The sequence below is a fragment of the Oreochromis niloticus genome, linkage group LG4 (assembly GCF_001858045.2).
Source record: "Oreochromis niloticus isolate F11D_XX linkage group LG4, O_niloticus_UMD_NMBU, whole genome shotgun sequence".
Lineage (NCBI taxonomy): Eukaryota > Metazoa > Chordata > Actinopteri > Cichliformes > Cichlidae > Oreochromis > Oreochromis niloticus.
The window spans coordinates 15,329,881-15,345,547 of record NC_031969.2 but is presented as its reverse complement, the minus strand read 5'-3'; the positions used below and the strand labels follow the sequence as shown (position 1 = coordinate 15,345,547).

At 34.9% G+C, this 15,667-nt stretch overlaps 3 protein-coding genes, 2 long non-coding RNA genes and 1 gene segment (V, D, J or C); 1 reads left to right on the top strand and 5 right to left on the bottom strand.

Annotated features, from left to right (window-relative positions):
• LOC112846679 (Ig heavy chain V region 914-like) overlaps nucleotides 1–11,224 on the bottom strand; it is a 33,493-nt gene extending 22,269 nt beyond the window's left edge. The window contains 1 exon segment of the V gene segment in view: nucleotides 10,951–11,224. Coding sequence covers nucleotides 10,951–10,996 — 46 coding nt within the window.
• LOC100709195 (uncharacterized) overlaps nucleotides 1–15,667 on the bottom strand; it is a 1,346,887-nt gene that overhangs the window by 555,639 nt on the left and 775,581 nt on the right. The gene's annotated exons all lie outside the window — the stretch shown is intronic.
• The window catches only part of LOC112846698 (uncharacterized), a 961,229-nt gene that overhangs the window by 336,735 nt on the left and 608,827 nt on the right, over nucleotides 1–15,667 (top strand). The gene's annotated exons all lie outside the window — the stretch shown is intronic.
• Nucleotides 1–15,667, bottom strand: part of LOC102076453 (Ig heavy chain Mem5) — a 900,359-nt gene that overhangs the window by 308,497 nt on the left and 576,195 nt on the right. The window lies entirely within an intron of this gene.
• The window catches only part of LOC106096470 (immunoglobulin mu heavy chain), a 1,110,954-nt gene that overhangs the window by 527,107 nt on the left and 568,180 nt on the right, over nucleotides 1–15,667 (bottom strand). The gene's annotated exons all lie outside the window — the stretch shown is intronic.
• On the bottom strand, nucleotides 5,086–9,304 carry LOC109202074 (uncharacterized). The gene is made up of 6 exons (XR_002062037.2): nucleotides 9,068–9,304; nucleotides 8,175–8,320; nucleotides 6,799–6,894; nucleotides 6,135–6,435; nucleotides 5,779–5,808; nucleotides 5,086–5,649 (listed from the first exon to the last, which is right to left on the bottom strand). It is a non-coding gene; the product is annotated as an uncharacterized LOC109202074 (long non-coding RNA).

The following is a 15,667-nucleotide window of genomic DNA, read 5'->3' as shown; positions in this document are numbered from 1 at the left end:
ACCTTTTTTTTTTTCAATTTTAAAGCTATTTCAAATAGAATGTAGTTTATTTTCATGGAAACTTAAAGGAGTATGTTGTTTTTTTTCCATTGCCACTAAATATGTTATTTTATTATGAATTTAGATCACGAAACGACTTATGATCCATTTTTGTAACAAAATGTTAAAAAAAAAAAATCCTTACTTTAAACTCTTACTTTATTTTTTTTGTTTGTTTGTTATGTTTTTTTTTAACTCAATGAAAAGGTGTCTAAATAAGGAAGATTTAATAAATGTCAGCTCCTCCAATGTTCTGACTGTTTTGCTGAAATCTGTCTAAATCGAAACCAATCAAATCACCACTGATGATCAGAACAAAAACAAAAAGAAAGTAATCTCTAAAAGCCAACTTTTGAAAGCTCTAATGTAATCTCTTCTTAAAAGAGCCAAGAGCCTTTCTTTCCACTTCCTCCATGTAAAGGCTGGCTACAATAGGTGACAACGGGGAGCCCATGGCACAGCCAGGTTTTGTTTGTTTTTTTACACTTTTTTTTTTTACAATTACAAAACTGGTTCTCATAAAATCATTGTGGGTGTCGAGATTAAAAACAGTCTACAGAATCGTCGTCTGCTGATACAGCTGCTTTCTCTTGTTGTCTCTGGCTACGGCTGCATGAGAAAAATAAACACAAACACTGTTACATCTGATGCTTGCAACTAGAGTTATTATAGGTTTGCATTTTCTAATTAGTTTTTTAATTTTATTCCATTTTGACTTTCTATGCTTAATTCAGTTTTGTTTTACTTAGAATAATAGACGTTAGCAATGTCATAACTTCTCACAACCTGCTCCTGTCCTTTAGGTAAGCTGGTAAAAATACAAAATATAAAAAATATAAGTGAAAATCTTCCCCTTCCAAGTAGAGACTTCAAAGCACTGGCCCCATCTTTTAGTTGGTACTAAAACTATGAATGAATTGTAGAGAAATGTATTCTTCTCTGCTTTCCATTATGCTGTCAGATGAATTGGGATGAACTTGGAAGTCATCTTTATTGTCTTTAACCTGGTCAAATTATTCTATTGCTGCAAGTACAAGTGCCTCTCAAGGACGTTTTTGTAAGTGTGTAAATCAGTGTGGCCACTCCACACTGTGACACATATTCGTTCAAAAACCTCTGCCACTGTGTAGCTGTCACACATTATAGAAGACAAATAATTTGTCAAATAAAAGTTTGAAAAGATGAAAAAATATAGTGCTATTTTAGTGACCATTATATTTTCATGAACATAAATTCACACTGTTTAACAACAAAAATGAAAACAAAAAAAATCATCTAGCAATAACTTAATGAGAAGAGTTACTACCCTGTTATTACTATATTGTGCATTGTCTTTGCAGTTATAGCAAACACATTTAAAAAAAAGTTTTTTGTCTGCTATATTCTAATAATTTGTAGATTTTCACTATTGTTGTACCTATCTCCTAATTTTTACCATGTATTTAAAAAAATGCCTAATGTTAATTATTAATTAATAAATAAACGATTAATGATCAAATTATTGGTATGTATGTTGTTTAGAAAAAATAATAATTTTTCTGATTAGTTTTACCGACTCAGTACTGTGCTTCACAATTAATAGGATAGAGGAAGTTGTAGAGGGGTTTCTTTATGTGGTATTTGTTATGAGGTATGTAACACTGTGTTGTGCTACACAGTGAAACAAGCTCTTACCAAAACCTTCCCACTCTTGCTAGACCTTAATAGTTTTAGACTGTGAAGACAACAGGATGTTGTAGTTAAGATGCAACAAACCCTTATAATATTTTAAAAAGGTTAAAGAGAATATTTCTGTGTTATCTTCTGATTATCCGTGGCATGGTAGTAAACAAATATTGGACAGCTGTTTCCACAACTTCTAGCTTTAGTGTTGAGTGCATTCTTTTATCCTTATGTCAAAATCATTATTCTTTGCATGAGAATGCAAATACATTAATGTATTTTCTATCTTTGTTGCTGTATGCTCCTGAGGATTAACATACACATTCGGTATCTTATATATGACTTTTTATAGAGGCGCTGTTTTTTTTAGATTTTCATAGTTTCCAAACAATGCAATGGATAAAACTGCAAATCTGAATGGATATTAAAATATATGTTAATGAATGTTAATTAGAATACAACTGAAGCATTGACTGTCCTTAACCCTAATAAAATTTTATATTAAAAATTTAGTCGGTATTGGTATGGCGAGTAACCTTCTGTAATAGTAATAATCACACAGCAATAGTACATTCATGTTGTTATAAAAAGCATGATAATATATTAAGTAATCCAAAATATTTAGAATACGTTACTCTCATTGAGTAACGTAACGGAATACGTTACAAATACATTTTGGGGCATGTATTCTGTAATCTGTAGTTGACATTTTAAAAGTAACCTTCCCAACACTGTGCACCAATGCTGTAGGTATTCAAAGTGGCATTGTGAAGCTGTACCACAGCACCATAGGCCACCTCTGGGTTTTATAGGTGTACAATAAAGGGCAGACACCTGGTCCATAGTATCTACATCTCCTTTGGTTTTGTTTTACAAGGCAATCAGTTGTGCTTTTTTTCCCCTTTCTGGTATTTTTATTCACCATTTTGTTGTGCTACATCGTGTTCAGGAGTACAACAGCCATTTCTCTCTTGCTGACCATGCTAAGACTGCCAGTGAATCCAAACTCTGTGTTATAAACCTCCCAGGACGGCCTTGTTTGGCATGTACTGTAGCAATTTTTAGCTCCCCCAAATGGCACAAGTTGTTCGTCTATAGTGACACAATCACTGGGGGTAAATTGCTGTCTGAATGCTGAATGTATGCTGCTTGCTAGTACTTGCTATGTAAAAGAAAAATCCTCTTAACGGGTGGTACTCATTGTGGTCCACAAAATATACATTCCTGACAGTCACAGCTGATAGAAATCAAAAGATTCCATGAACTTCCATAGAAAATTAATGTATGTCATTTTTGATTCTCTTATACATCTAAGAGGTTAAATTTCATTTTTATGCATTACTTTTTATAATTTTATAATTGTCTCTTGGATGCAGTTCTTGAGGCTCCATTCACATTTTTGAGCGCATGTTCTGGCTTTGTCTAAAAACATTTATGCCTTCTAAAAACATGTGTTTCAAAGGTTTTAGTAAAGTTTTATTTTGATTTTTACTGGTATGAAGAAATCCACTGGTGCAGATGTGGCCCTAAAGATGCAGAGAAGCAGCTCTCTAAAATGACATGTTTAGAACATTACTGATAACATTAGTTTGTCTGTAAGTGTAAATCAAATGTGATATGTAAATATTAAGTATGCTGTCAGATGAGTATCTTGTTTCAGGGAAATAAATCCACACTTGCAATGGTTTCTGCACAGTTTTACTTGTGCAGGTGTGGCCAGAGAGGTCCACCAAGAAACTAAAAAACTCCAGACACTAACTGACAACACAAGTTTACTGTATAATGACCTCAATTGTTGTTATATTCTTAGAACTCTTGGAAAAATGATAAAGCAACATCCTGAAATGCTTTCAATGCTTATTACATGCTCACATTCATACTCGCTTTAAGTTTTAAGGTGCCAAATATTATTTACTGAATTTAATGAATCATTTAAAGAGAACAAACAGTAATTTCATTTGGTTATTTACTATTACTTAAAGTAAAATGTAGGAAAATGTTAATTTTAAGTAATGCAGTTTCATTTTATTGATTTATTTTCCACAGTTCACAAATTTGTTAATTGGGTATTTGTATATTGCAGCCATTAAATAAATTAAATAAATGATTATGCACAAAAAAAGAGAATGAAAACTGATTTTAATAATAGATGAAAAATAATGATGCACCCATTCAAACACAAATATTTTTATTCTTCTTTAAGAAGCAAAATTATATAATTTCCATCATGAAAGTTTGCTTTTGTGAGATGTGAGTTTCCATGTACTGCATTTTCTTGTAATTGAGTTTATACTACATTGCGACTCACAGTCTTTAGTCTTCGATAAAACTGAAATGCAGAAAACACAGTCTCTATGTTTACCTTAAGAAGGCTGATAATTATGTTATAGAAGAGAGAGAATATGAAGAGGAATATGAAGGAGGAAGTTGTGGACCACAGGCTGCTAAAATCCTCTTCAGTGATGACATTGTCCCAACTCAGATCACAAAGATCATCTAAGAAGTGGAAGGTACTTGGTTAGAAGAGATCTATGTGTATTTGTTTTCTTTTTGTTTATCAGGCTAATGTTGTGTGTAATTTTTATCTAAGGTAAAAGAGAGTCTCAGTCCCACCAAGTTTTCACTCATTTGTTGCCTCAAGCAGTTCAAAAATAATTAATGTATCTGGATCCCCTCCACAGTCTGGGAGCATTCTAAAGCCAACTTCCGGAAGAGAGTGCCCTTACTTAACCATACACAAACTTATATATGAAAAATGTGCTACTATCTGATTGGTTAAAAAACCGTTGGGGAGGGCCATGTTTTAGATGTAGCCCCCTCGGTAGGCACACAGGTTAATCCCAACCTCCTTGCCGTCTTCTTTTCCTCCATCGTGTGCAGCTTCACCTAGTGGTGGAAACCTGCTGCTCCTGCCACTCTCCAGCTATCTCTTCTCACTCTTACGCACACACACACACACACTGGCCTGTCTCTTCCTAACCTGTTATCTAGTTTCATACGGGCGAGGCAGCATCTGTCTGTGAGAGCTTATTTTTATACCTATTATCTGTGAGCTTTTATTTAACCTTGCCCTGGTTTACTCCCGCATTCTTGCACACAGCCTTTCACTCAGTCTCACAAACAACTCTCAAATCATGTAAATCAATAACTTTTCTACTTATTTTATTTCGAGTCCTCAGTTTGCAATTAACTATCAAAGTGATCTAAAATTAATAACAGTCCCCATACCATTTGCCAGCTAAGGTTTTGTAAACCAAACTTTTCTAGTCATGCCAGTAATACATTTTCCCCATTTGTCTTAATGAAAAGTTGAAAAATGGAGTGGTTTATGCGTATGTCTGCTTTTAGTCTCATTTCAAGTTATTCATTTACATATAGACCAAAGAGTCTCCATGCAACATTTATTTCAAACATACAGCACACATATCAAGCAATTAGACACTGTGACTCACACAGACTGAAGAACAACATGATGACAACAAAAAGCATTGATTTTCTCTCACGGTGACTGACATCACAAGTGCACAGGTTTTCATTTAGAAAACTATCACAGACAAAGAATGACGCAAGCAGAAAATATCACATTTAAAGCTTATTATTTATGTTCACATTCATCGGAATTACCAGGGCTGCTGGACACTGTTATTGAAATATGTTCAGATCGGACATGGCAGGTGAACGTTTTGGCTGGATCTTTTTTGTACCAGTTTTCCTTACTGGTGGTGTAAAGACTCATACTTCGCCATTTTTTGTCATTTTTGCTCTGATGTGCACGGATGTTGGTGCCTGTAACATAACGTCCAGGATTTCTTCCATTACTTTCTGACCATTTGATTTTATACATCTTATTCACAGTACTGGTGACGAGACACACCAGAGTGATTTCATCTTGAGGATTTAACTGGTCAATGTGCAGCTGGAGGGGGATGTGGACTGTCACTGTTGGCCCTGTCCCATCAGAAAGAGATATTCAATAAACAGGGAGATTACTATATAAGAGAAGACATTGAGTACATTACGTAAATATGTGAACACACCGTGTGTGTGTGTGTGTATGTGTGTGTAATTGTAACATACCGTTTGTCGGATTCGCAGTTGTGGAAACATCTGATGAGGAGATAAAAAAATTATTTTAAAAAGCTACTGTATTTGATAATGTGTTAGACCTCAAATTATTGGCATTTAGTTCTCATCATACTCCTACATTTTTTTGCATTTTTTAAAAAATCCTATCAGATTTTGGGGTAACTTTAAAATATATTACTAACACTTAAATGTCACTACAGTAGAACTGAAATAAACTACTAAAAATAATATGATTTATGACTTATCATAAAGCTTACCTGGTTTTATGGTTATACCTTGTTTTATTACAGAATCAAAGTGTTTTGCTTTGGGGGGGGGGGTTATAAAGAAAAGTATCAGTTACTCACCTAGTGTGTTGTCTCTGTCACTTTTATTCAAAGATAAAAGTGAATTCAGTATCTTCATTCACATCACTGGAATTTACAGTGAGAAAACTTGCTGCGTTGTACACTTTCTTTCCATCTGCCTTTCTTGATTCAGAAACTGTAGTGATCAAATCTATTTTGCTCGTGATGTCTGCTCCATTTTTCAGCCATTTGATCTCATGTTTCTTTGGTGCAAACTCTTTGGCAAAGCAGGAGGCAGTATAGGTACCGTCCTCAATAAAGGAGGAAAGAACTTTAAGAGTTGGATTCTGCTCAAACACCTCTGAAAAATAAAGACGTACACAAATGTATTTATGCAAAAGCATGGAAAAGTTTGGACACACCTTCTCATTTAATTGTTTTCCTTTATTTTTACTACTTTCTGAATTGTTGATACATACTGAGGATATCAAATATTTGAAACACGATATATATATGGAATTATTTAGAAAAGAAAAAAAAGATAAATGACTTTAAATACATTTTATATTTCAGATTCCTGAAAGGAGCCATCCTTTACTTTGTTGCCAGCATTGCTATGTAGTTGTGGAAAAGTTGTAGAAAAGAAAATTATCCTAACCATGAATAAAAAGAACATGAAAATCATTTGTTTGTATTTATTTATTTATTTAGTAAAAAGTTTTACCTGCATAGCAGACAGTCAAAAGCAGCATCAATGTCCTACAGTCCATCTTGTTTAACTGTGTGTGATGGTCCAGTATCTCTGGATGGTTTCAGCAGTCTCATAAGTAGAGGTGGAAGAAAGAATATTTGCATTTGCACCTCCTCAAACCCATAACAGAAATGTTTAATAATAAATAAAGAGTTTTTACTTAGAATAAATTGCCCCCAAAAAAAGAAAAAAAACTGTGCTAAAAACTGAACTATTAATTTGTGCACATTCTTCTCTGTTGTCACATAAGTACAACTAGAATGGAATTGGCAGTCATCTCTATTGTGTTGAACCTGGACAATTAAGCTGCATTTTAATGTTGGGTTACAACTATGAATTAATGTAATTTACTATGAACTTTTCTGAAATTATGTTTTGTCTCTGAGGCAGCAGTGTACAGGAAACTGCCTTTAAATGTAAGAGAGAAGAATCAAAAGTAAAAACAGACATTGTGCTTAATAACTTAGCCATTATAAGTGAAAAACAGGCAAGAAAGATGTATCATCAAATCAACTCTGACTAAATGAAGCTGACAGTTAAAAGAGTTTCTACTTGTGTCAACACCTAATACAATATAATATAATATAATATAATATAATATAATATATTAAATTTTACATTTCTGTAATTAATTTTGCTTATTTTTCATAGTTGTAAAGTGCCTGTTTCAGACAAGTGAAACTGCCTTATCTGAGTTTCACTTGTCAACAAATAATTAAATAACTCTAAAGATTAAAACAAAATTAAAAAAACATTATAAGATATATAAATTGCAAGCCCTCTACCTGATACAGTGCAGATAAAGCCAAATGTTCTTTGTCATTGTGATAAATAGGTAAATAAATCTTTGTGAGAGTCAACAAAAGATGTAGAAAAATTAATTATCTTCCAAAATGATGTTATTGAAAGATTTTGTTTAAATTGGATAAAAAAAAAATTTCTTTTTTTTAACTTTTTGATACAACTAGTTGTTCTTTTTTGGGTTGCTCTACACTGATGTCCAGTATCTAAAGACAGTGAGTTTGGTCAAACTTTGAAATATGTTTGTTTTCTGATTAAATTTTTGTTTTGTTTTCTATTTTGCTTTAGTTTAATTTTGTTTTGCCTTCTTTATGCTCTCTGCTTTATCAACTTTGTTTTAAAAAAAACAAAGGCACACAGTTGTCTCCTAAAACTGTAAGTTTGAAATCCATCCTCAATCACACACAAAGGTAGAGTCAACATTAATCGGCCTGTTTTCTAGACTGCAGCCACTGCCCTCTAATGTTCTGATGAGTATAAATTACAAAACTGGTTCTCATAAAATCATTGTGTCAACTTGTTTTTAAATTTCTGTTTATTGTCCTTACCTTAGTGGTTTTCATCACAACCAATAAAACTAAAATATTGTCTGAGATAATTACAGCTGCCAAGCTGTGGGTGTCGAGATCAAAAACAGTCTGCAGAATCTTCGTCTGCTGATACAGCTGCTTTCTCTTGTTGTCTCTGGCTACGGCTGCATGAGAAAAATAAACACAAACACTGTTACATCTGATGCTTGCAACTAGAGTTATTATAGGTTTGCATTTTCTAATTAGTTTTGACTTTCTATGTTTAATTCAGTTTTGTTTTAGTAAGAATAATAGACATTAGCAATGTCGTAACTTCTCACAACCTGCTCCTGTCCTTTAGGTAAGCTGGTAAAAATACAAAATATAAAAACTATAAGTGAAAATCTTCCCCTTCCAAGTAGAGACTTCAAAGCACTGGTCCCATCTTGTAGTTGGTACTAAAACTATGAATGAATTGTAGAGAAATGTATTCTTCTCTGCTTTCCATTATGCTGTGAGATAAATTGGGATGAACTTGGAAGTCATCTTTATTGTCTTTAACCTGGTCAAATTATTCTATTGCTGCATTTTAATGTTGGATTGCAGCAATAGAATCATTTGACAAGTAAAAATGTATTACATTTTTTAAAAGCTTTGTCTTTCAGGTTTATGCTTTAAAAGAATGTATGGGAAATTACCATTAAAGGTAATGTAACGTAATTAAGTTTTATATGTTTATATATTAATTTATATATTAATGTTATTTCACAAGAAATACATAAATCATTGTGGAGAAAATTTCTTTTGGATTAAACATCAACATATGGCATGTTCATTGAAATGAGGATTATACAGACAAAGTCAAATGCTCTGTGTCACTGTGATAAATTGAGGAAGTATGTTTGGTATGACTCCTCTAGTATTTTACTCACTGCGTACTATCTGGCACAGTAATACACTGCTGTGTCCTCGGCCTTCAGATTGTTCATCTGTAGATAGACTTTACTGCTGGAGTCATCTCTGGAGATGGTGAATCTACCCTGGACAGACTGGGAATAAAAGATAGGAGTACTAGGTATATCTATATAAGCAATCCACTCCAGCCCTTTTCCTGGAGCCTGTCTGATCCAGCTCCACTCTCAGCTTCCAAAGTTAAATCCAGATGTTGTACATGTGAGTCTGTGTAACTCTCCGTGTCTTTTGACAGCTGGTTCAGACTCTATCATGGTCTGACCTTTAACACAACTTGAATCAAAGACAGAAACCATCAGGAGTGTTAGCTTTCTGTAAGCCATGTTGACAGTGTGTCAGATATGTTCACAACTCCTTTAAATATGATCAGATAATGAGATTCTCACTAGATCACTGACATTGTGTTTACATTAAGGTCCTCCTATCACATTCAAATTATATTTCTAAAATCAAATTGTGAAAATCAAGGTGTGAACTCAGATTTGCACACTCATCACTGAGTGGGGGAAGTTGTAACGCTGTCTTTTTACAGCTGGTTGAGACTCTGTTTTTCTCACAGAGAGTGGAATTAGAGGTGAAAGTTAGTTCAGTAAACAGTTCAATGTGCAAACAAACAATGGAGACAACGGAGAGGAATAAAATGGAGAGGAGAAACACACAAAAACAAACACAGGCAGGTGAGGGAAGGCTTGTTGCTGACTTAAATATATTTTCATTAGATTAATTTAAATACTTAGTATTTCTATTGTGTTTAGTAGTGTGAATTGACCAAAGATTCTCACAGGATACTGTAGCCAGCAGGTTGTTACTGAAGCTGAATTGATATTAGCTCTTCTGCCCTCTCACTGATGCAGCCACACACTGCATATTTTTGTGGAATTACGTTGTGGTCATTACAATAAAAGGACTGTGCATTTGCACAAAATGCAATTAATTTCTAATAATTAGTTAATAATTAATAATACATTTTAATGTGAAACGTCAGTGACTGATGACAGGTTTAAACGCAATAGTTGAAACCACAGTTAAACAGTTGAAACCTGCACTTGTTTTGTTTTTATTTTGTTTTATTTGTTTTATTATATTTGTGCTTTTTTTACTACCTTAAGGCATTGCAAACCCACATGAGTTTTTATGATTGTATCTCTTTATTTCTCAGGTTTTTTCATTATTGTAGGGTCTGTAATTTACAATATATCGTGCCTTGAGGCAACGTTTGTTGTGAGTTAGTACTGTATAAATAAAACTGAATTAAATTAAACTCAATATATTTTGTATTAGGTGTATTGCTGGGATAGTTGCAAAGCAGGAAAAATATTTCATTAGCAGAAGTTATTATTATTATTATTAAATCTTTTTTTTTTAAATAGCAAAACTCAAAGCAAGGATGTTGTCTTTTAAATAGGATTTTGTACAGCTGCTCAAATGCTTTCAGTCACTGTGAGTATCGAGCACAATAATAAACAGCAGAATCTTCAGTCTTCAGACTGTTCATCTGCAGATACACCTGCTGTCTGCTGTTGTCTCTGGAGATGGTAAACCGGCCTTGAAATGACTGAGAGTAGTAAGTGGTGCTAACACTTGTGATGTCAGCAATCCACTCCAGCCCTTTGCCCGGTGCCTGTCTGATCCAATCCATACTGTAGCTGTTGAATGTGAATCCAGAGGTTGTGCAGGTCAATTGATGGGATTCTCCAGGCCTTTTATCCACTGGTCCAGATTGTGTCAGAGTCTGACAATTTACACCTGTCAACAAGAAACATTCAGGCAGATAAGAAAAGAAAATTAAATAACTTTCAACAGATGTAAAAAGGACATTAAAATAGTTTTAGTAGAGTTTAACCTGCACAGTAGAGAGTCAGAATTAGCAGCACTGTCTTAGAGTCCATCTTGTTAAACTCTGTCAGTCCACTGTTCTCTGCAGACTCTCAGCAGTAAGATAAGTAGGTGGAAGTCATCTCAATATTTGCATAGGAAACATCAAAGGTAGAAATATATGAACACAATATGGATAAAATCTTGGAAAAGCTCACGGCTCTTCAACGGGATCGACATTAACCCTTTCACGCATAGTGGTCACTACAGTGGACAGCTATTAAAGGCTGTTTTGTGTCAGTGTTGACTTGCACATAAACCACTATATTGGACACTGATGTGTCACTCCATATCCTGCCATGTTTAAAAAACTGAAAAAAAGTATGTTTAAGAAAATGAAGTTCTGATGCGTGTCATGTGCTTTACATGGTGTCAATGTGAATATTCATGTGCTTTTTTTGTGCTAAGGTATTTTTTGGACTGTCCTCAATCTGGTCTCCCCGTTAGGAGCTCAGTTCGAGTAGAGTTCTTTTTTTCTCCTCTTGTCCCCTTTTGTACTTTCACTGATTTTTCTCTGGCGTGACTACATCTGCAGCCTGCCCCCCCATCTGCGATCTTTAGACACAAGCATTTCACTGCATGTTGTACTTTGTATGACTGTGTATGCGACAAATAACTTCAATTCAATTCAATGAATGCTTTACATTTAAAATGAGCCTGAAATTAAAAACTGAAATTAATTTTCCAAAATTCCTTTTCAAAACCACATTTACAAAATTTACAGAAAATGTAGTTTCAAATTATTCCTCAACATTTGAAAAAGTCATGCAATGTTGCATCAAATGAAGAGTAACTGTGTATTCGGGCCTTTTAAATGATGAAAGCAAATGTGGATATATCAAACAACTCTTGCAAGCTATAAGAAAACACTATAGTCAAATGAATTTTGTAAGTGGAATATGTCTGTGTGGTTAATGCAGCTGACAAAAAAAATCCAATAGCTGGCAAGGACACTGCCTCTATCAATCCCCTGTCTACTGGCCTCTATCATATCTAGTAAATTCAGTCTTTTGTTTCGAATTTAGTTATTTTTCCTAATATAATTACTGTGTCTACAATAAATGGTGATATTTTCAGAAAAGAATATCTTTATCCAGTTTTACCTCACTTTTAGCTTTCTTCAAACTCCTGTACATGACGAATTCTGACTGTCTTACATCATATGTTTTTGAGTTTAGATATTTGAAAATCTATTTTTTTCCACAATAGTAAACATAATTGTTCCATTCTACAAAAACCTGTGTAATGGAGGCTTTTGTCCATCCATCCACATATTTTCTTCTTCTAATCCAACCCAGGGATAAGCTGGGGCATGTGGGGCGCAAGCTGGACAGGTGGCAAAAGCTTTTGTAAATGTTACAGAAAGTCCATCTATCCATCCTGCTTATCCTTATCAAAGTGGTGCGGGGGGCTGGAGCCAACCCAGGTATCATAGGGCGAGAGGCAGGGTACACCCTGGACAGGTCACCAGTCTGACACAGGGGTAGCACAGAACGACAGTCAATCCATACGAAGCTGTTTTGTTTTGGGGTTTTTTTTATTTCAATTACAACTTACAAATAAATGTAAAGTGTAAAAGTTACACATTTATCGATAGACAAGAACTGCTAAGACGATTTAGAAAATGCAGTGCCCACTCTCCGCTATTGCAGTTTCACAGCCACTTCTCAATTCCAATTACCTACCAATAACCCCAACAGATCATCTATCCAAGAAACAAAAATGTACAGTAAGGTCTTTATCCCACATATTGCAAGATCCTTTCATACTCACCTTGGCCACTCATAATAACTCCCCTCTTCTCTGGTAGATGTGTAGTTGTGTTCCACTTGTAGGACCCTTCTCCTGAGCCATTTGCCTTTTTAGTTACCTCATTGTTTCTTTACAAAAACTGTAAAACTGCAGCTGGTCTGTTGAATTTGATTTCAGAGTCCAATTTGAGCCCAAACATAACAGGACCTGGCAGAACTGATGGCCACTATTCCGATATCCCTTTTATTGAAAAGGGAACTGGTAAGACACACTGGAAGTATTTTATTATATAAACATGTATAAACATTAAAATCATTAAACAATAATAAACTCATAATTATACCAGCTTTAATCAAAACATAGGATACAGAATACTAAAAAGAAAAATCTTATTTCACACTACTTTGTGCAGTGGGAGGAAACCTTGCGCGTGTGAGTTTCGTATGTGTTTCCCAAATGACTCAACTCAGCTGTCTTCAGTATCTACCAATCCATCTTTGTCGTCTTTGTTTTAATCTCAATTAAATGTCAGTTATCTCGAAATAAATTGACTTAACTCGCTACAGGAATGTGTGCCTGCAAATGTACACTGTTCACATTTATATAGCACGTTTGTAGTCTTACTAACTACTTTTATCTACAGGCCACATCCTAAATATACATTTAGAATGACCAGTCATTCTAACAAACATGTCTTTGGTCTGTGGGAGAAAGCTGACATAAACCCATACAAGTACAGAACATACATTTGATCTGGGAACCTCGCAGAGCCCTCTGACCTCTCTATGACCTGTGGTTTTTGATGGGTCTGTCTAGCACAAACCCCTCGCTGGAACAATTAGAGACAATTCTACTACAATGGCAAAATGCATTGGACACCAAGCAGAGCTCTTTGTGTGATCTCGTGCACGAGGGAGCGAACTGTGACGAGCGCCGTTCCTTACGGTCGAACCCCAGTCTCTCTCAGCCAGCTTCCCCTGTAGCACTGTTCTTTATTGAGGTTACATGAATATGCATAAGTCCATTAACATATGACGTCTTACATAGGCATACATTTGAACAAAGAGTACGTTGTCTGTGTGTCGTGTAGGTGTGTGTGTGTGTGTGTGTGTGTGTGTGTGTGTGTGTGTGTGTGCCTGTATATGTATACAGATGTAAAAGGTTAATTTCAAAAAGTAATTGTGCAGGAGCTAAAAACAATTTCAACTCCTATTTTCCCTCTCATTAAGGGCTTTGTGTTCTCTCAATAGGGACACAACCTTTGCTATATGTAGCCTATAAAGGGGAGATTTAACTCAAATCTACAAAAAAGTACATAACAACTGAAACAGAGTTAAATGTGAAGGGTTTCCAGGAAACATGCAGTTAAGATGAGGAAAGCATATGTTTTTGTACAGCTGCCCAAAGTACTTTAGTCATTGTGAGTGTCGAGCACAATAATAAACAGCAGAATCTTCAGTCTTCAGACTGTTCATCTGCAGATACACCTGCTGTCTGCTGTTGTCTCTGGAGATGGTAAAACGGCCTTGGACTGACTGAGTGTAGTAAGTGGTTCCCCCACTGCTGCTAATATAAGCAATCCACTCTAGTCCTTTTCCAGGAGCCTGTCTGATCCAGTGCATATTGTAGCCACCAAAGTTATATCCAGATCCTGTACAGGTCAGTCTGTGGGATTCTCCTGGTCTTTTAACTGCTGGTTCAGATTCTGTCAGAGTCTGACCATCAGCACCTGTCAACAGAAATAAACAAACAATGACTGAAGCACAATTTAAATTCATGATCAGTTAAAAAACATGAAAAGAGTTTCAGTGGAGAGTTTTACCTGCACAGCAGACAATGAAAAGTAACAACAGTGTCATAAAGTCCATTATTTTTGACTGTCTTTGCCTGTCCACTATTCTCTCCACACTTGACAGCAGGCAGTTAAATAGACGTCAAAGACATCTAAGTATTTGCATTGACTCCTCCTTAAAACTAGGAGACTTAAAATATTCAATAATTAATGTGAAGCCATATTTACACTAGTTTCTTTTCCAAAAAGCACATTAACAAAATTTACAGGCATTGAAAAAAAAAGGAATCTCACTATTTACTGTAAGGTTCTTGAGTATTGGCTGCTGCTGCACACATCTGCTGTTTTAACAATCAAAGATCTAAGATCTGTATCAGTCCTCTGTCTACTGCCTTCTTTCATACTTGGTAAATGTCGTCTTTTATGAGTAGTCTATCTATAATACATATCTGCAATGTCTGACCTCATGTTTTCAGCTCAGAGGTGGACTTGCCCAGTTTATCTCTCTTAGAGTAATCTTCTCATTCATTCTCTCTTTCATTCATTTTAAGATTTTTAATGACAGTGTCATTCACAAGTTGTAAAATAATCAAACTTATTTATTTTCAATGATAAGAGAGTAGCATTGGCACAGGGAGATATTTATCAAATTCACATATTTACATATCAAGATTTGTGACAAATCACATGTAACATTGTCTTTCTCCAAACTCTGATCATACCTTCCTAAATATTTGTGCAGGTTTTTGTCACTGTGGCCCAGAGACATTGCTGATTTACAGTAATTGTTTCCTAAAGGGACAGACTGAACACCAACTGCCCTCTAGTGTCCTGATAAAATCTGCAACATTAGTTTTGAGTCGAGATTCTGAAACGTGTCTTTATTTATGTTTAATTATTTATTGATAGTTTCTCTGTCTGTCTGTAAGGGTCACTGAAAAGAATCTATAGAAACAGAAATCAGCATTGTAGCCATCATTCATTAAAGTACTTTGTGTTTCTAATGTATTATTTGAGTGAACCCAGTAAAATAGGATTCAGCTGCAGTATCAGAACTGCAGACAACATTTTTGGTCATGAAGCTGAACTGATGTGACCCGCTTTGTTTCCTCACTGATCCACCGTCACACACTTTACTTAA